Below are 19,955 nucleotides of genomic sequence, written 5' to 3'. Positions count from 1 at the left end.
GGGCATCACTCGTTCTTCGATTGTGAAAAGTCAACTGGCTAAATGATCAAGGAGGGGGGAGAAGAAAGAAGGGAGGGCGAGGGGAAGAGACAGGGGTGGCGTGGAAGAGGGGAAGAGAATAAAGGGGGGGAGGAGAGAGAGAGAGAGAGGAGAGAGAGACAGAGAACATTGCAGGTACTCCCAGCTGCTAAATTTTGTGCTGAAAAATAGAGGAGAGCCCGCAGCCTGGTGGAAGGAGCCCATTTAAGTTGGGAGGAAGGTTGAACTTTAACAGAAATGGCAGTCAAGCCAGTCGAACGGGTTCCTGAAATATCCGAAAAGGTTTTCTGTTGCCCCTGGCTTTGGGGAAAGGATAGGTTTAGTGTGCCTGAAGATTGATGGCATGTATTTTAAATTGAGGTAAAACTCACAGACTCAGTGTGTGAGCATTAAAGCGGGGACGGCTGCACGAGCCCCCATGTCGCCTCTGTCCTCTAACACGTAAGCACCATCTCCAAGGTCCGGTGGATGTCCGCACACATCACTGTAAACAACCGGGCCCACCGGCTTCCTCTCCTCTCCCCTCCAAGCGCTGAGACAACGCCTTCTTATTCTGCTTTTTAATCTGCACACCAAGCACCTCGGGGCGATCCGTGCTTCCCATCAGGAAAGTCCCTCTCCAGGAACCGGGACTCCTCCTGCTACACCAGCCCCCTGCGATGCTCTCCCTCACTGCCCTGTCCCAGGAAACAGAGGTTGCTCTGCGGGGCGGCTGTCCCCAGCTCAGTCCCTTGAAGTTCTGCCTCTTTCCTGCTAAACTTTTTCCCCCGTCCGCCTCTGCCAGCCCCCTCTGATTACATCTAGTAATTCTCCACTGAATGAACGTCATTTACAATAGTAGGGGAGCTCTGCGCTGGCTGCTGCTTCACGCTCCATTTGTCCTCCATTCTCCCTTTAAAGTACTCGTGTAATATTAATAGTCATGAATATCAATTATTATGAGGCGGTGTAGGCAAGCGGAGGGAGGAAGGGGCGCCGGAGCAGTCTGAGCCCAGCTGCGGGTGGAAGAGGACGGCTTCTGGAGCCCGGGGGGAAAAAAAGGCAGAAGTAAAAAAAAAAAAAAGGCCAAAAAGACAGCAAGAGACCGGTGAAGAGCTCTGTGTGTGACGGCAGTGCCAATCTTGTTGGGGGGGGGGGGCATTTTTTTTTTTTTTTGATGGCTGGCCCTGGAAACACTTCAAGCTCGGCTTCTGTGTCCAGCTTGTGTCTTTGCTGGACTCCTTGATTTTTTTTTTTTTTTTTGGAAATCATTGTTTGATTTTGAGCAGTAACCAGGCTTTTTTTTCCAGATGTTAGTCCACACCTATTCATCCATGGTGAGTTTGGATTCACGTTGTACCAGAACTGCATGCTCCCTCGCTGTCTCTCTGCGTCTCTCCGTCTCTGTGTGCGTGTCTCACTCTCTCTGTCTCTGTCTTCCTCGGAGCGCCTTTGGCTTGGTAATTTAGCACCATAATTGGACGAGGCTGCAGCTGCTTCTCTTGCATTGTGTGTTCTCCGTCTGAGCTCTTGGAGTCAGCTGGGGAGGGGAGGAGGGGGGACCAAAGAGAAAACTTTTCATTTGCCACTGCAGTTTAGAAATTGAGGTGACTGTTTCTCCAAAAAGAAACACAGGGACTTTACCGTGGCATTTGCACAGCGGAGAGGGAGAAACTTCAACACCCTTCTCTCTCTCACACAGACCTCCTCTTTTTTTTTTTTCCACTGAGTTTACCACTCCAGATAGGACCAACAGGGAGTTCTGGGCTTTTTTTATTTCCCCTCCTTCCAACCTCAAGCCCTTCATTTTCACACCCTGGAGTATCTAATAGCATTAGATAGAGAAAGGCAACCTTCGAAATAGCTCCTGCAAACCACAGCTCAACTTCACAGGGGCTTAGGATGTGATTCCTAATGAGATCCATTTCAATCAAACACGATTTCACTTCATTCCTCTTGGGGCGGGAGGGGGGACTGGGGACCCAGATCACACAGATTCCTCGCAGCTCCTGGAATTGTCGGGCGGTGTGGGGAGTCCCTCGGGCGCCCCCCCCCCTCCCCCGGGTTGCCAGTGAAGGAAGAAGTTGGTTTTGAACTGGAGGAGCAGGACAGCTGACAGGGTGCAGTTTCATCTGTTGTGCTTGGGAACCCTGGCAGAGTTAGAAACGATTGCCCTAAACACCCAGAAGAGCAAAGACGATCTGTAAGCCGGCTCTATTTTTAACGAAGGACTTGAGAACCTCACCCCATGCACAGCGATTTCCCCCTCGCCCTTTTTGCTGGCTTTGCACTCCCCACGGAAGGCTCCGATGTCGGTTGTGTGGGTGATTCTCCCCATCCCCTGCCCCCCAAAGCCTTGCCTTTGGAATTGCTGAAGATCACTCGCCCTCTGAGTCAACTTGGCCGTGTAAGTTTCAGACTCCTGCCTCCCCCGTCCGGGGAAGAAGCACTGAAGCCGGTTCTCCATTTGTCGCTTGTATTTTTTTTTCCTTCTTCCTCTTCCCCTTCTCTTTTCTCTCTCTCTCTCTCCCTTTCTCTCGGCTCCCAGGACCGGCACGATGGCGTCCCGAGCCACAGCTCTCGGCTCTCCCAGCTGGGCTCGGTGTCCCAAGGACCTTACTCGAGCGCCCCGCCGCTGTCCCACACCCCGTCGTCCGACTTCCAGCCGCCCTACTTTCCGCCCCCCTACCAGCCGCTCCCCTACCACCAGAGCCAGGACCCCTACTCCCACGTCAACGACCCCTACTCCCTGAACCCCCTGCACCAGCCCCAGCAGCACCCCTGGGGGCAACGGCAGCGGCAAGAAGTGGGTTCGGAAGCCGGCTCTCTCCTGCCCCAGCCCCGGGCCGCCTTGCCCCAGCTCTCGGGCCTCGACCCCCGGAGGGACTATCACTCGGTCCGCCGGCCCGACGTGCTGCTGCACTCGGCGCATCACGGCCTGGACGCGGGCATGGGTGACAGCCTCTCGCTGCACGGCCTCGGCCACCCCGGCATGGAAGACGTCCAGGTAACCACCCCCGAACACACGAAAAGGACAGTAGATGCATCGCGAAGGCTCCGGGAGAGGGGAGCGGCGGGGGAGGGGGCTGTCTCCTGGGGGAGGTGGTCTGCATCTTTAGGGACCCGCTGGACACAGCATGTGTAACTGTTTCTGTCTGTAGGGACGTGTGTGGCTCTCTAGTGGCGATGTCTGGAGGTCCGATTATGAAAGTAGAACCGCTAGGAATGAAATCATGAAGGAGGGAAATAGGTGTGTGTGGCTTGATCGTTTAGCATCATCAGCATCAAGGCTGGATGTGTTTGTCTCGCCTTCCTGCTACCGGCCCCTTCCTGTTCGCTGGCGTGTTGTGTGAGCGACCTGGGGACCCTCCCCACTGCACCGCCTGGCCCAGCCCGTCCTGGAGTGGGCCTGGCCCCAGGACTGGGCAGGTGAAGACCCAGCTGCCTAGGGGCTGGGGCTACTGCACAGAGGCAGAGGGTCCTCTGTAGGCTCAGAGGTTCTGCTGGATTTGCAAAGCCTTGGTTAAGCATGACAGGGCACATTGGAAGAAAAACATGGGCTGCCTTGATCCAAGCCAGGTATCCCTTAGAATGTCCCATAACCTGCAGGTCCCTTTGCCAAGGTGTTTGAATTCCAGAACCATCACCCAAGAAATGGAATATTTGTGGGAGAGACCCAGAGAGCCACAATTCTGTTTTGAGAGTCCACAACCACAACTACGATTTGAGAGGTCCTGTTCACCTTTCGGTCCCTTAAATGCCTGTGGAGCAATATTCTCCAGGTCCCTCTCAACCCTCCCCTTCCATTAATACTCTTCCTCCTCAATGTTACCATTCCCATGGAAAGGCATCACGTGTTTATTTCTTAAAACAAAAGGCTCAAAACACTGCCCCTACCCCACACCATCCCATCTGCAACCTACACAATGGAGCCTGATTTGGTTGAGAATACTTGATTCAACTAAACAAAGAGACATCAAAGAAATGCTTTTTAAAACCTGTCTGGGTGATTCTAAGCAGGTCTCCTTTGGCTCTTTAGTTTAAATAGTCTCCAGAAAAGATAAATATGGTTGAAAGGTATTTAATTGACACTTTGGTCTCCTTGGCATAGTTGTATACTTGGTGCATGATGGTAGGCATACCTCGGAGGCAAAGAAAAACAAAATGGGAAAGGGAAAAGGGTGCACAAGTCCTTCCTCTCTATTTTGATGAAGAAAAAAATGTATGCTGAACAGTTAAAATGCGGTGGCAGCATCAAATGCTGTCTGTGGGTAGTCTGTGATGGTTTGCTGTTTTAAAGGAAATTCAGTTATTTATTGTTTCCAAAAAATGACGGTCTCACCTGATTTGTGGCTGAATTTACCCACCGTAATAAGAATGATAGTTTTGTTGATTTAATCGAGCTTGACTGTCCCTGTCTGGAGATCATGCTCATTTCAGAATATCATATGAGAAAAGAAATATTTAATAGTTGTGGTTTTTTTAATGCATTGGAGTGATGTGTGTCTGGGGGGAAGGAGTTTTTAAATTAACCTTTCTGAGTACGGTTCAGAGTGCTAGATAATGAAAGTGGATCAGCTCATCACCATTGCTGTTGGCAGTGCTGACACTGGCTGTCACTTCACCCCCACCCTGCTGGCCGAGTGGCTCAGGTGACCCAACAGAGGAATTCCCCCCAAAGAGGGAACGGATTTATTTGGTTTTAGATGTTAAAGAAAGAGATCATTGTGAGGCGCTTTGAGTGTTTTGGGTGTTTGGCCAAATGTGAAGGGCGAGAGAAAAATGGGGCTAGCATTTGGGAGAACACCCCTGTCAAAGCGTGGCCAGTGGGCCCAGCTGCTGCAGATGGGAACACAGACCACAGAGACTAAGGTAGTTCAGTGGGGAGCCGGTGCAGGCCCAGCCTCACGGGTTCCCCACCCCACCTCTACCCAGTTCCTTCCCCAGAAGCATCCCAGCCAGGAGTCCGGGGAAGTGGGGTGGCTCTGGGGACTTTGTGTGGATGGTCCCGGTGCTAAGGATGGCGAAGGATACATCCCGCACCATTCCCAGATGGGGCCCATCTCGTGAGGTGTGCTTGTCTTGACACAGGGTGGATGACAAAGACTGGGGAGAGGAGATGTATCCAAGACCAGAGCCCAGGATCCAGAGGTTCCATTTCCAGCTTCAGGATCTGGAGCTTGGGGGGCCCAAAGTTACAGGAACCTGCTGGGTCTCAAAGTTCCCTGCAGCCAGAATGGGCTTGCTGCGCGGGGTTCCACAGGGCTGGGCTGTAGTCACTGGATCAGTCTCAAAGGCCTAGTGTGTGTTCTGGACCCCCACCCCACCCCGCCCACCAACCAGACAGATCCCGAAGAGTGCTGCCTGCTGGCGGACTTCACAACCAGGGGTCCTCATCTGGCCAAGGGTTGGGGGGCTGAGGTGTGACACACACACACACACACACACACACACACACTCATGGCCACCGCCCCAACCATGAGAGAAGAGGAGAGCTAATTAACCAAATGCTCCTAATATTTTTTTAAATGAAACTATAAAACCCTGTCAATTTCTATTTCAATTTACTCACAGGGGCTATTAAACTAGCAAATCGCTGCTTGGGTTCTGGGTATGCTACATTTCACCCACTGTGTGTGTGTGTGTGTGTGTGTGTGTGTGTGTGTTGGTGGTGGGGGGCAGTGTTTAAAAAAAAACTTAGAACAAACAGCATCAGAAAGAAAGAGGGACTGAGATGACACCTCGTTTGGAGTTTGTTTAGTTACCAGGAACACCTCTTTTCTTCTTCCCATCAGTTGCTCTCTCACCTCTCATCACCTCTACCACCCATGAGTATAAACACATGAGGATGTTCCGTCAAACCTCCCAACGCGCGCACGCGCACCCCCCCCCACACACACACAGGCACACACACTCACTCCCACACACCCCAGTGTCTTAAAGCAACCCCTGGTATCACTTTTAACTAAAGAAGTCTAGTAATTACGAGTCTGAGTTGTTTTTCTGCGCTTCCGCATGCAGTCCTAATTAAATCTTTACGATCCTCCCTGTGACGATTAAGCGCCAGCATGCTGCGTGAATATCCTGTACAAAAACCCAGCAGGCGGCCGTAATTAGATAGAAAATCAGACAAGAGCCTTCTCATTAACTACCACAACTACCCCACGTCGCTGATGAGGCGTATATACATATTTACGTACCGACGTGAGGGCGAGGTGTGGGGGGCGCGCTGGTCCGTGCGCGTGAGATCGCGGGGCTCTGCCCGCCCCCGGACACAGGCGAATGCTCTGGTCCTGCGTGGACACGTCGCCACTGTAGACACGTGGGCACAGAGAGCCGTGAATCGTGTGTGTGTGTGTGTGTGTGTGTGTGTGTGTGCGCGCGCGCGCACGTGTGGTAGGGTCTCTTGAGGAGTTTCCAACAAGTTCCATGAAGTCGGTTTTTTTTTTTTTAAAGGCTTTTTGCTGTTTCTTAAGATGTGCCTGGCATGTTGCAACTTGGAAAAACGGTTCTTACTGCGAATAACAATTTCCCTCACCTTTCCGAGAACGGAGGAGTGACTGACTATTAAATACCCAAAGAAACAGAGTAACATGCCCCCTCCACGATTAGATCATCTCATCTCTAGTTTCGAACGCGCTGCTTGTTTGGGGCCGGCAGTCTCTCCCCTGTGAGGAGCACACACCTTGTCGGGGATGCAGCAGGAGGGAGGGGGTGGGGGGGTGCTGTAAAAACTCCGCCTCGCTCCGGGCCCTTCGCTTTGGACTTCTCTGTACAATGGGTGAGGAATTGGTCCAAGCTTAGATTGGATCCTGTGGACCCAGGAAAGCAGTTGTCCATTTCAGAAGGACCCAGCATTTATCCTCATTGCAGGGGCGGGGAAGGGAGCCCGCTGCTTTTGGAGGCCCAGGGGTGCACAGCCAGACAGAAACCCATTCCAACAGCTATTTCCCCTCAGAAGTGCTGCCAACACCCAGGGTGGAAGCTTGCCTCCTGGGGGATGAAACTGTGGCACAGAAGATGAATGCTCTTGCCAATCGCCAGGTGCTGACTGGGAGCATCCGGGCCTGTGTGTGTGTCTGTGTACCTGTAGTGACTGCCTTCCTAACAGGTGTGCTTCCTGCTGCTGGGCAGCTGGGTTGAGAGGGGAGCAAATTGTGCAGGTTCCTCGGAGGGACTGCTATATGGCAGGAAGGTCACAGCGCTCGGGATGTGTATGGACTGCAGTGGGTGTGCGGTCCTGGGGGCTTGCAAACATGTTCCTATGTGTTGCTGTTTGCATTCCATTCCAAATTGCTCAGACTTTAATTAAAATCCCATAATGTAAACTGTTATGTATTTGTGAAATGATTCTGGAGTTAAGATGTGCAGGGATAGAATAGAAAACTGAAATTGCTCTCACTAATATTGGCGGAAATCTTTCAGCGGTTGCCAAATTTTCACAATTCATAAGAGCAAATTATATAAAAGTTTATATGTCTATGTAATATCTGTGTTGAATATAATAACTGAACCAATACCACATCCCAGATGACTCTCCCAGTTTCCTTTTTCCTCTTCTTTCATGGGAAGAATGTATAATTTGGGTGAATTTCATCTCAATGTCGATTTGGAGATAATAATGATAATAATAAAACCTCCCTTTGTGAATTAATATAAATGGAAATAACAGACACTCCAGTTTGGAATGACATGATTTATGTGTGCGATTCTTTAATATCCAGTCAATTTGAATAGTGATGTTTTTATATTCACAGTCAGTTGAAGATGCCAATAACAGCGGCATGAATCTATTGGACCAGTCTGTCATAAAAAAAGGTATGGATTATTTCCCCCCAAAAGTAACCAGAGTTCTCCTGTGCATTCATGGTCTTCATGATGAGTTTTCACTTTGGGCAATTCATTATTTTATAAGACACAAATGTTTGTTCACAATTACAGAACAGCGGCTGTCTGGGTGAAAGGGCATGTCGGGAAGAAGGAAATGGGGGGAGGAGGGAAAAACAAAACCGCAGGCAGAAACCCGGATGAGAGAGACAGAGGGACAGAGACTATTGCCATTTCTCTCCTGGTACATTTGGTAGCAATTCTAAATACTCTCTCAAATAATTGCACTACCATCATGTATGGAACTAGCTGGGAAACACTGCTTTCAAAAATGTACTGGAATTATTTCATTGATAACTGGAGTTTGCTGAACTGAATCCTAGGCCATTGAGACGGTGCCCTCTCTCCTCGTTTTTGCATTTGGTTTTTTCGGTGGTACTCTGTCTGTTCCCAGGACTCTGTGTTTTACGAGTTGTTCCTTATTTTGTTTAATTGTGCCAAATGTGTCGCTAAATATGCGCATCCTGAGAAGCCGAGCCAGCCAATGCACATTTCTAAGTCTTCCTACATATGCGTTCATGATTTAGTGTGACTGTGGAATCACCCCATACTGTTAAAGGGCATGCGATATTAACAAATGTTTGCAGTCTCTTGTACAGCTGTAAGCAAAATAATTAACTAATTAAACTAATTAAATGTAATTACAATAACTCATTTCGGGCGTATTGCAGCTGCTTCATTTTTCCCCTTCTTCTCTGACTGTCACTGAGAGAACGCGTGGCGATTAGTGTGGCTGTCGCAAGGCCCCAATGTCACTCACATGCCACAGATTTAGGAGCTTGAATGTGTAAACAGAACGATCTTTAATTATCACAAGAACTGGTGTTTGGAGATACAATTCTAACTACCGTAACCCTTTCTTATCTATGCTGGAGAAGACCTGTCCTTGTTTGGTGTCAACAAGCCCCAGCCTCAGTCATTTATGATTCATGGGAGCCACATGACTTGCACAAAAACAATGAAAGATGTTTTGGAAAATAATCCAGAGTCAAGCTGATAGAGTAGGAGGGTTGTGAAGTGAGGATTCCAAGAAGGGTGAGGCATTCTATATTGTCTTCTTTTACAAAAGGCAGGGAAAGTAGCTCTGAGAGGTGGGAGCTGGGAGGTGGAAGCTTAAAATGATGCCATTTGGCTTTGGAATGACCAAAGATTAGAAAGGTTTGGGGCAAAACTACTTAAGCGTTGCTTTAAATATCTCTCCCTCTCTTCTTTAGATAGTATCGTTTCTTCAGTTTTTAATGCCAGCTTTTGGGTTTGCTCCAGTGTCTGGTTGCTTAGATTTGCAACTGTGCTGACAGCTCACTTTCACCATTTCCTCTTGGGTCTTCTCTTTTGGTTAATTGCTGGTTAATGGGGGTGGGGTGGGGGGGGAAGGGGATGGGAGGTGTAATTCTTCATTGGCTGCTTTTGTTTCTTTCTGTTTTAGTTCCCATCCATTTTCATGGAAAGCCAGAATCCTTAGCTCAGAGTTCCAGATCCTAGAAGCAGCATTTGGGCTAGCAGTGGGGCATGCCAACAGATGACCAATCAGAAATGTTATTCATAGCCAGGCCTAAATAAACATAATTGGAATTTAGCTTGCCCAACCAAAGGGAGCTGAACATACAGTGGGGCCTTGACTTACGAGTTTAATTCGTTCGCAGACCGAGCTCGTTAAGGAGCTCGTTAACTCAAATTACTCTATCAACTCAATGCAAAAAATCAGCGGAGAGACAGCTGGTATCTCAAAAAACTCGTTAGTCGGGACACTCGTAAGTCAAGGCCCCACTGTATTCTCAGATGTGTGAGGCTTTCCTTTCAGGGCTTGTATGTGTTTGTCATCAGAATGTGAATATTTATGCGTGAAGGTATCTTCAGGAATAAGAAAAGGAGGATATTGACTAAAGATACTGGTTTTGTTTTGGAAACATGCAGTACTTGTTATGGCCCTAAAAGGTTGGTTTTTTTTTTTTTTTTAAATAATGTGCAGCTTAAAACATCTAAGTGGCACCCTTGTCACTTTATTGATTTAGGGGGTGTGGTATGAATAGGAAGTGTTAGGTTTACTCCATTATTTAATATTTTAGGTATTTGCTTTATTATTGCATGAAGAAAAGATCCCAATATCATATTTTTAGTTTTGGAGAGTCATGGGTGAAATAGGAGTAAGTGGTTGATTGGCTTTTGTAAGTTACTATGTACCACTTAAAATAAGGTTATGAGTTAGTTCATTAGCTCCTGCTCTGCTCTTTGGTCTCCATCTTTGTCCCACCCCCACCCCCCACCTTTTGAGGGATGTCTCCAAAAGATTAATTTCATAAAAGAGGAGGTAAGAACATTTTCTGAACAAAATATTCTAAATTTCAACAACTGGCAGGGGGCTCGGTTGCTTGATTTATTTTCTAATGGGCTTTTAAAGAGATTTTTAAAAATTCTACCTTGTTAGTAAAATTGCCCCAACTGGCCCAGGCAGGTTTGGGTGCCTCTGCCTGTGTTTATGAAGCTGGGAAATTTTAGGTAGAAAGGATCTCTCTCCCCCTCTCTCTCTCTCTCATTATGGAAAGACACCCCACTTTTAAAATTTGACCACTCCAATTTTTCAGCCGTGTTGATATCACCCCATAGATTATAGGCTAGCTCTCTCGTTATGTTTGCTATCTGGGCTTAGCTGACATTTCTGAAGTAATTTAGTTAAGAGGAAATGAGTTGTTCCCAGTAGAGAGAGCAAACGAGTGGAGTGAAGGTAGCCAGCGTGATAAATGGCTCTTTCATTTGAGGATCTCCAGAGCTCGTTTACGGCTAATTTTCTGGATTGGCCCCCTTTGAGCTATTAATGCAATCGGCAGGGACCGTGGCCCCTCTCCTCTTAGCTGCCCCATTAGAGCTCCCATTAAGCTGCCAAGTCTCAGGGTCTCAACTCCATGGCAGGAGTGGGGGGCGGGGGTGGGAGTAATGAAAGGTGCTTTTTAAACTCTCCTAATCTAAACCGGCAGAGGGTGGTTAATACGATTTGAAGGGGGCTGGTCAATGAGCAATCAATAAAGTAATAATGAGAAGGATTCGGTACATTAACAGTCTAAAAATCCAACGAGACATTAAAAAATAATTCTTAACTCTCAGTTCCATTAGGATTGGGAATCCGGGCTGGTTGGGGGTGGGGGTGCCCAGCTAATACCATGATCACTGCCAACATCCTACAGACTAATTAAAAAAAAAAAAGTCTCACCTAGATTTTAAGAAGAAAAGGTTTTGGTACAATCAGAGGCCAATATGCAATTGGTTACACACCTTAGGCATCAGGAAAAAAAAAATGCTGGGATTTCTTGGAAAGGCTCGTGTGGCTGGAGTCCAAGGTCCAAATGTGACTGTGGGGCATTTTCGTTGGTCTTAGGGATATCCTGTTTGGTTAGTTTCAGTGTAACCTCCATTCTCTCCCTTTTCCCCGTTAGTTCTGGCTCCTTCCCCACAAAAACACCTTGATCGGTGCGGATTTTCTTTTGGGTGGGGGAGAATAGAGAATTTGCCAATTTCAATTACAGTAGGTTCTGCTGGGATTCTTCCTTCTGCCCTCAAAGGTCAAAAGGACTGAGAGTCTGAAAAGGTGTGAGTTTCCAGAGCTGACTTGGATCCCTCTTGATTCAAGTAGGAACTCTGAGATACATTCCAGCCACCCAGGGAGGAATCAGAGTGCATAGAATTTCAAAGCTGGGAAGGTTAGACAGGCTTCTTCCACACCCCACCCCACCCCACCTCCGGTGTGGGAACACAGAGGGTCGGTCAATGACTTTCTCAAGGTCCCACGCGTTGAGTAAGCCATGGGACCCAACTCAGTTTCTAGCCTCTTTAGACTTTGTCCCTAAAGGGTGCTAGCTCTGGATGTCTGCAGCTTTTCTTATGTTCCAGCTTTCTTTGTGGGAGTCCTTTTATTTTTCTTTCCAGGATTTCAGTCCTCATTTTGTACAATTGTTACATATACATTTGGAATAAAATTTAGCCCTCTGGTAGATGAGAAACAATGCAAGTGTAAGGAAAGGGGTGCTCTGTTGGTGAGAAGTAATTATTTCAAGCAATGCTCAACCTCTTGGAGGCTTCCTGGTATAGTTTACATATCTAAGCCCATGTACCTTTCAGAAGGACTTAGCCCTTGAATCTATTTCTTCCTTCCCCCCCTCCCCCCCAGCAGATCAGATTAAGAGGGTCTGTTTCCAGTCAAACACAAAGATCTAAAAGCTACAATTTCACACTTAAGTTTAACGAATACAGATTAAGAGCTAGCCTATTAACACTTTGGCTCTATATAGTCCACTAATAAATAATATTCCTTCTAATCATTTTTCTTCCTCTTTCTTAAATAAAACTCCAATCACAGTAATGGAATACTATTCAGTTTTTAAACCTTTTCCTTCTCCCCAAAATAATGCAAGGGAAAAGGGAGGAGGGGGAGCAAGTTTTGAGGGTGTTACATCCAGAAGTTGGCCATGCCATCCAACTGAGAACTGAAGAGAGAAAAAAAAACACACACCACAAAACAGTTTTAATGTATGCACAGAAAATTGTAAACATGTAAAGAACTGAAAGCTTCGTGCTGAGTTTTGCTATGCTCCATTTCCTTACCATTTCCTGCTGTCGCTTTAAACCTATCTTAGTCATCTCTGGGTTCCGTGAGCAGGAACAGTGTACTCATAATTACTAACAAATCAACCGGGCCCTGTTGCTCCCTGGGTTTATTGATAAACTGGAGGAAAGCAGAAGGGAAAAGACCAAGAATAAAATATGGCATTAATCAGCTGAGCTAAGGAGGTGTGAGAGTGGAGGGGAAGGTAGATGATAACAGTGCTATGGACTTACAGGAAAGTTGGGACTAGAAATGTGTAGGCTCTAGTCCAGGTGACCAATGCTAAGGTCCCGGTGGAAAAGAGGTTTGTAACCTGAGGTTGAGAAAATACAGGATAGGACTATGACGGACACTTAAATTTAAAAATGGAAATATCTGATGCATGTCTGTTCAAATAGTTGTTTATGGATAAAAACAAACAAAAAACTCCTCCCCCTTCTCCCCCAGACAGCAGTGTGCTGACAGAAGCTGACTGGATTGGTGATATTTAGGTGATAATGTATATGTGGAAAGGAAGGTACAGCCCACGGGAGGGAGCAATACACATTCCCCAAAGGAAATAGCTCTTGTCAGGTAAAGCAGGCAATTAACAATAGTGAAATTAGAGGGCAAGTTATAAAGTGTCTCTAAAGGCCTGGCTCTTTAAGAGATCTGGCATCTGGGGCTGTGAGAAGCAGGTACAATTCCAATCCTCAGGAGATATCCAGTTATCCAGGAACTAGGAACTGAGCTTACTATGTTTAGATGAGTGGGGTTTCTTCTGTTAAAATATTCTAAGTAGTATTTAAATATGAAAATGTTGCTGAGTAGCAAGTGTGAGATTTTTATACAGTTTATTTCTACAGCTCATACCATGTCAAAATACAAAGGGCAATCTGTATTTTGGGGGCAAGTTTTCCAAGGTGATCTAATGTCAGTTTCCATGATCATAACTTACTTGTTTATAATGCTTGAATATGAATCTGACATATGGAAATCAGAACTGCTGTGAGGAATAAGATTGATTAAAACAGATGTGGATGCTGTATAAGAGAATTAAATGATAGATGGTCCCATCCCAATCACTGTCTATTAAGTGAATTTAACTCAAATTTAATTAATACTCACGCTTCAACTTTTCACTGGCTCCCTCTTAAGTGGGAAGCGGCATCACTGATGAGAATATGATGAGGGGAATGAGAAAGAAGGAAGTCCCTCTGTAACTCACCACCTCCACCACGTCAGTGCACAAGATCCACTCTGCTAGCTGACATCATTCATCTGCCCTGGGATAAGGTCTTGGACTCTGGACAGAGCCAGAAATCCAAAAATATCTGCTAAGCACTGGCAGGAGGGAATGCTTCAGTCCTACACCCACTGCCCTAGGAAAGCCCCCTCCCACAAAATCTTTCTAAAGGGCTGAATACAATTCATAGTAAATGAAAGATTTGGGACCTACCTGGCTTTTAGGAGGCTCTATCAGTGGTTCTCAACCTTCTGGCCCTTTAAATACAGTTTCTCATGTTGTGACCCAACCATAAAATTATTTTTGTTGCTACTTCATAACTGTAATGTTGCTACTGTTATGAATCGTAATGTAAATATCTGATATGCAGGATGGTCTTAAGCGACCCCTGTGAAAGGATCATTTGACTGCCAAAGGGGTCGCGACCCACAGATTGAGAACTGCTGCTCTAAATAATCATGAAGGTCTGAATGCTGGAATCTGTGATACAGAGAATAAGCTGTTACCAAAATATTGTGCTGGTTAGTCTGTTCGATACTAGGGAAATTATACAATTTGTTTGACATGTAGAGTTCTCGGCTCCCGATAGCAGAAAGAGCACCTCTTTCTACTACCAGGATTACAGGGTGAGACAGAGTCCTTATTAAAGAGGGAACGGAAGCCTCCCTTTTCAATAAATTTCCTGGACTGGTGATGAACAAATACTGCTTGAATATTTGGAGCCTCCTAACCCAATGGAAGAAGCTAAGGTGTAGGGCAAGTCGGGAGAAGCCGCCTGCACAGTGGCTTCTGGAGCTTGCAGAAAGCAAATGGGTTTCGTCAGTGTAGAGGGAGCAAGGGTGCCAGGGAACTGGGTGGTTGACCGTTCACTGTTCCTCATTCCCAGCCTTCTGGTTCTGCTGAGCCCCGCCTCTGCCTGGGGTGCAGATGACACTGAGACAATTAAACAGAAATACAGGCTGGAGACACAGTGCGCCTGGGTAGCAGTGGCAACCAGCTGTCAGCTCTTATTAACTTCTGCATAAAACATACCTTGAGTGCGGTTTGTTATCAATTACTTGCCGAAATGAAACAACTGGGGCAAGGCAAGACCGCAGCTCACATGAATTAGAGTGATTGGCTGATTGATCAGGGCACCTGTTGTAAATCATAAGGGCTCCAAACAGCCACAGCCGGTGCTTTCTGTTAATTTGTAAACAAAATTCATGTCACTGCGGAATTGCTTGCACTGGAGAGGAGCATTAGGGTTCATTTCTAAATGAATCTGCTGTTATGATGTAGAAAAGAATGCGATTCATTTTAGAGAAATGAGCAGCTCTTTGGGGCCCAGCTCCCCAGCTTGATGGTATTTATTACTTGGTCAGTCTTGGGCACAGCACCTGATGGGGCCCACCCTTTTGATCCTCTCCAGTGATGACCAGGATTTGGGTCCAGCGGGACAGGAGAGAGGGCCTCACTGCATTACCATTTTATATCATGCAGAGTGACAATTCACCTTCAGGAGACAGATGAAGAAACCAGGCAAGAGAGAGGTTCAGAGACATGTCTAAGGTCGCCAAGCCAGTATGGAATAGGATTTTCCGGGTTCCCTAGCCCAATCCAAACTCTGGGTTGAGTCTTTATGTATGTATGGAACGAAGGGGGCCGTGGCCGGCGACACTCCCCTGTCTGCACACACGGGGTAAATTTCCAGAGGACTGACGGCTTTTCCATTTGCTGGTACACAGTGCTCTGAACGCACCGCAGCGCCACAAACACTTCCTCCTCCAGCTCCCCGCTAAGCGCGCGCGTCCTGTGGCCCGGGCCCTGCGCACGCACGGACACATTCTATCAGCCGGTCACCAGGATCGAAACCCGGTCACCTTTATGGCATATATTTTTTTTTCTCTCTCTTTAGTTCCGGTTCCTCCCAAATCTGTGACTTCTCTGATGATGAATAAAGATGGCTTCCTGGGAGGCATGTCCGTCAACACCGGCGAGGTGTTTTGCTCGGTTCCCGGCCGCTTGTCTCTGCTCAGTTCCACTTCAAAGTACAAAGTAACGGTGGGGGAGGTGCAGAGACGGCTCTCGCCCCCCGAATGCCTCAATGCGTCTCTCCTCGGCGGCGTCCTCAGGAGGTAAAACGCCCCCACGCTAGTTTTTATGGGGCGAGGGGGAGAGGATTCTCGCCAAAACCGCTGGGAAGCTGGACGCGGTTGCCTAGCAACCGGGCGGCCAGAGAGCGGAGCGAGCGGGGAGTTGCCGGCCGCACGTGGTGGGGCCGGGGGCGCAATCGCCTCCTTCGGCTCACGCTCTGCAGGTCCGCGCTGCCTCGCTCGGCCACGGGGTGCTCGACCCTGGGAACCTTCCACTTTCCCAGCCCTGGCCCGCGTCCCGCTCCCTCCTAGCCCCAGGACACTTCCCGGGCATGCTAGCCTGAGTGAGGCCTGAAAGCTACACACACTTGTCTGAAACAGAAGTTTCACAGAGCAACCCTCTCCGTACCTGCAAGTTAGTGTGATCAATCTATTTTGATTAAAATGCAGTTGGCGTCTAAGTTGGTCACAACCCGCTAATGCACTGTGCCCCACAGTTTGGAACACTTTGTTCTAGACTTGTGACCTTCTTTCCTCAGTGATATCACCGCCAATAATAACAATGTCACCGCTTTAGAAGTATCAATAGTTACTCCTTGGGGCCATTAAGATACGCCCTAATAGTGGAGGAAGACAATCTGTAGGCTCCTTGTGGAAAGTTGAGGTGGCTTTTATCTTAAGATGTAAAGCCTCCCCCGGAGTCCCTGCCAAGGCCTGAACCCTTTGGTAATGGCACTGACATGAGGGTGACATTATATGAGGTGAACTTCTCTAGTTATCCCATTTCAGGGGTTGGTGGCCACCTTCTTTCCAAAAAGTGGCCGTGCTCTACTTCGGTTCAGGTTTCTAGTGAGTCCTTTGAGCCCCAGAGTGTGGAAGTTTCTTTCAATCACCCCCAGGCCTTAAGCGTGTGTGTATAAAACTTGCTATGAGATTAAGTGAGATAATATAAAGTGTTTAGCACATAACTAAACTCCCTAAAGTGTTAGTTTTACTGTTGTTATGATTAACATCACCATTAGTTTCCCTTTTAACCCAATTCCATTTTATAGTGACTCTTTTTTTAAAAAAAAAAAGTATTTTTATTGGTCTCAGAGAGGAAGGGAGAGAGAGATAGAAACATCAATGATGAGAGAGAATCATTGATTGGCTGCCCTGCACTGGGCATTGAGCGGCAACCCCGTTATATGCCCTGAGTGGGAATCGAACAGGTGACCTCTTAGTTCGGGGTCGAAGATATTCAACCACTGAGCCACACTTGGCTGGGCTTATAGCAACTCTTGACCCCTTCCTTGCAAGGCCCACCTGTTTCAGCCAGTGCCTCCTCCTTTCTGAACCACCCAGTTCTTTCCTCTTTACTGCATGGTTGTGCTCGCCCAGTCTCTGCTCACCTAACTGGCTCTGTGACAAGGAAAGAGCTTGAGTGTGTGCAACATCTACCTTCTCTAGACCCACAACCTACGCCCTGGTTATTCCCATCTGCTATCATTTTTTCCTCATGAGATAAAAAAAAAAGAAAATGCGCAATTTTTTTTATGCCCCGTATTGCAGAAATTAAGCAAACCTCAGCGAACTGTCAGCAAATAACCAAAAGGAAGGGGGAAAATGTGCTAACCTCAAGTTAAAACCTCTTCAAGCTCCACTGGGCTTTAGATTGCTAAGTCTAAACTTTGTTTCAGGAACACTCCGAGGTTAATCAGAATGTTAATTCTTGCAATTTCAGAGCCAAATCGAAAAATGGGGGGAGATCTTTGCGGGAAAGGCTAGAAAAAATCGGTTTGAATTTACCCGCGGGCAGGCGCAAAGCAGCAAATGTCACGTTACTCACCTCACTGGTGGAAGGTAAGCAAGACGCGTGGCCATTTCACGAAGTGGCTGAGCTTAACTGTCGGCTGAAGGCTGACATTTTACACATTTCATGATTAACTGGAAATCATTGCAATTGTTGTGCCCTTATGAGTGGATGTCAAGCGACTGGTGGAGAGAGAAGTTCAAAGGTCTTTTTACTTAGAGGGAGCCAGCGATTGTAGAGAGGCCACTGGAGGTCTATAAGGGTCCCTGTGCTGTGAAGAGTACTCAAGTTCAGCCTACAAGCCGTGCAGGGGTCACCTCTGCTGCCAGGTGCAGGGCAGAGTGTCTGAAATACCCTCTGAACTCTAGCAAGAGTCACTGTAAATAGCAATCCATTCTATACCCCTTCTCCTTCCCAGATTTTAATTCTGAATCAGGAGTAGCAAATACATTGTCTAGTTATGAAACTATCATTATGTTCATAATTCTCAATGGTTATTTTAAACTCATGTCACTCCCAGGGACCTATGTCCTGCTGATTGATTACATGGGACTTATTGTTATTGAAATACAGCTTAGTAAGGCCTGGGAGAGAATTGGGTAGGGCGTGAGGAAACGTGGAAAGGAGTCATGTACGATCTTCAATATAGATCCATCAGTTATGAATTAATGAACATAATTACAACAAATGCATTATTATTTGCTCATCATTTTGGGGTTGGGGGTGATATTTATGGTATATATTAAAAAGGATCTTCTGAAGTCTAGAACAAGAGGATCTGCTGTTGAATTTGTGGGATGAGGAAAGGACAGGAAATACATCCAGATGGTCCTAATGGGGGAAGTTGTAGAATTTTGTCTAGAGGCTAACATGTATGTTTTTCCTTCTATTTTCATGGGTGTTAGATTATGACACTCATGTGGGGAACTGGTTTTTGGAGGACAGGGTCTGAGACTATGTAAGCAGCAACCATGAAGTCATCACATTTATAGGCAGCACACTTTGCCAGCTCTAGGGCAAAGTTGCCTGGCCCTAACTTACCCTCCACTGGCAACAGTCACCAGATATCCAGACCACATTTATTAGTGGTTGACTCTCAGCCTGGGGGGTTTACTTTTTGCCCTCCAGGGAATGAGTAATATCACAGTCCTCATTTTGAAAAGCAGTCATGGTAATCCCAACCCAAGACAGGGATTTGGATGGAAAAGGGTGGAACTGAAATTCCAGCAGTTGGTTGGCAGTTTTCAGTTTTATGAATTGTTGCAAGCACCATTTCTGGGCTTTTGTTGTTACTGTCATAATGATGATTAAAGTAACCTTAAAAATAATGTGGCTATGGGAGAATTCAGTGTATTTCTTTTTCATGTTTGGGATCTTCCCTCGAACCAGTAAGGCTGTGCCTTAAAGGGTGATAATGCCTTGTTTGAGAGGGGCTTCCACAGATATCCAGGTTTTCTATAGCTGCCCTGTCACCTTTGTGCAGTCGAAAGTCCTTAAGTAGAAGGACGATAACAGGGACCTCTGAAGAGGAGAAACCAGAAACCTAAGTAGCTAGAAACAGACACAGACACGGAGAAGAAATATTTCATTGCTGGATAGAAATACTCATATGTGTAAGATGTATATGGAACAACATCTTTAATGTTCCATATGGGACATCTTTAATATATGTGGATATCTGCACACATGATTTGTGTTTGTATATATTGGTTACAATAAGAGATTTTTTCCTAAAACAAGTATAGGAAGATACAAAAGAAAACACAAAAGATAGGAAGACTTTTAATATTTATCTAAAGTGGTATAATCCTACTAAGAAGAGTGGTAGCTATCTTGCATATCCAACCTAGTGTCTATGGGCAATTGTAAAGTGGCTTCTGAATATATCGGCCCAGCTTCTCCTTAAGACAAAGCATGGGGTGTGGAGGCCCTGAAGCTATTCAGGGAATACCTAACTAAGAAATGGCTGCAAGGATAATCAGGGAGAGACTGGAAAAAGAGGCAGGAGCAAAGTTTGTTCCATCAAGTCAGTTACAGCCTGAGACTCATTTTTACTTCAGGCATCTGTCACACCTTTGCTTTTGCCTCCCAACAGCTGGCCTCTTCTGTAAATAGTAAGAATTGACCTCCTAGGGAGCCCCTCCTGCCCCGGCAGGATGAGAGGCTGGGTGCTGATGATTACCTCTGCTGCTGCTGCTTTTGCAGGAGAAGCTGTTCATTTAGCTCGGGATTTTGGCTACATCTGCGAAACAGAGTTTCCCGCCAAAGCTGTTTCTGAATATTTGAACCGGCAGCACACAGACCCCAGCGACCTGCACTCCCGAAAGAATATGCTGCTGGCCACCAAGTGAGTGTCGCAAATCC

General features: G+C 46.8%; 1 protein-coding gene and 1 long non-coding RNA gene across 11 annotated transcripts in view; one reads left to right on the top strand and one right to left on the bottom strand.

Annotated features, from left to right (window-relative positions):
• TFAP2B (transcription factor AP-2 beta (activating enhancer binding protein 2 beta)) overlaps positions 1–19,955 on the top strand; it is a 29,397-nt gene that overhangs the window by 1,737 nt on the left and 7,705 nt on the right. For 3 of the 10 annotated variants that reach the window (XM_006765703.2, XM_006765701.2, XM_006765702.2), the window contains exons 1-6: positions 2,228–2,425; positions 2,567–3,025; positions 7,776–7,836; positions 15,622–15,841; positions 17,523–17,641; positions 19,797–19,938. In XM_006765703.2, the coding sequence (XP_006765766.1) occupies positions 2,267–2,425; positions 2,567–3,025; positions 7,776–7,836; positions 15,622–15,841; positions 17,523–17,641; positions 19,797–19,938 (1,160 nt within the window). In that variant the 5' untranslated portion in view covers positions 2,228–2,266. Of the gene's footprint in view, positions 1–116; positions 1,139–1,328; positions 1,356–2,227; positions 2,426–2,566; positions 3,026–7,775; positions 7,837–15,621; positions 15,842–17,522; positions 17,642–19,796; positions 19,939–19,955 lie in introns of those variants that run through there. The other 7 variants (XM_015565310.1, XM_006765706.2, XM_006765707.2 and 4 more) reach the window with 4 other exon arrangements.
• On the bottom strand, positions 1,180–6,682 carry LOC107183399. Its single transcript, XR_001514196.1, has 2 exons — positions 6,219–6,682; positions 1,180–1,558 (listed from the first exon to the last, which is right to left on the bottom strand). It is a non-coding gene; the product is annotated as an uncharacterized LOC107183399 (long non-coding RNA).

Source organism: Myotis davidii, unplaced genomic scaffold (assembly GCF_000327345.1).
Source record: "Myotis davidii unplaced genomic scaffold, ASM32734v1 scaffold240, whole genome shotgun sequence".
Taxonomy (NCBI): domain Eukaryota; kingdom Metazoa; phylum Chordata; class Mammalia; order Chiroptera; family Vespertilionidae; genus Myotis; species Myotis davidii.
The sequence above is the reverse complement of the archived record's forward strand: the minus strand, read 5'-3'. Positions and strand labels throughout refer to the sequence as shown.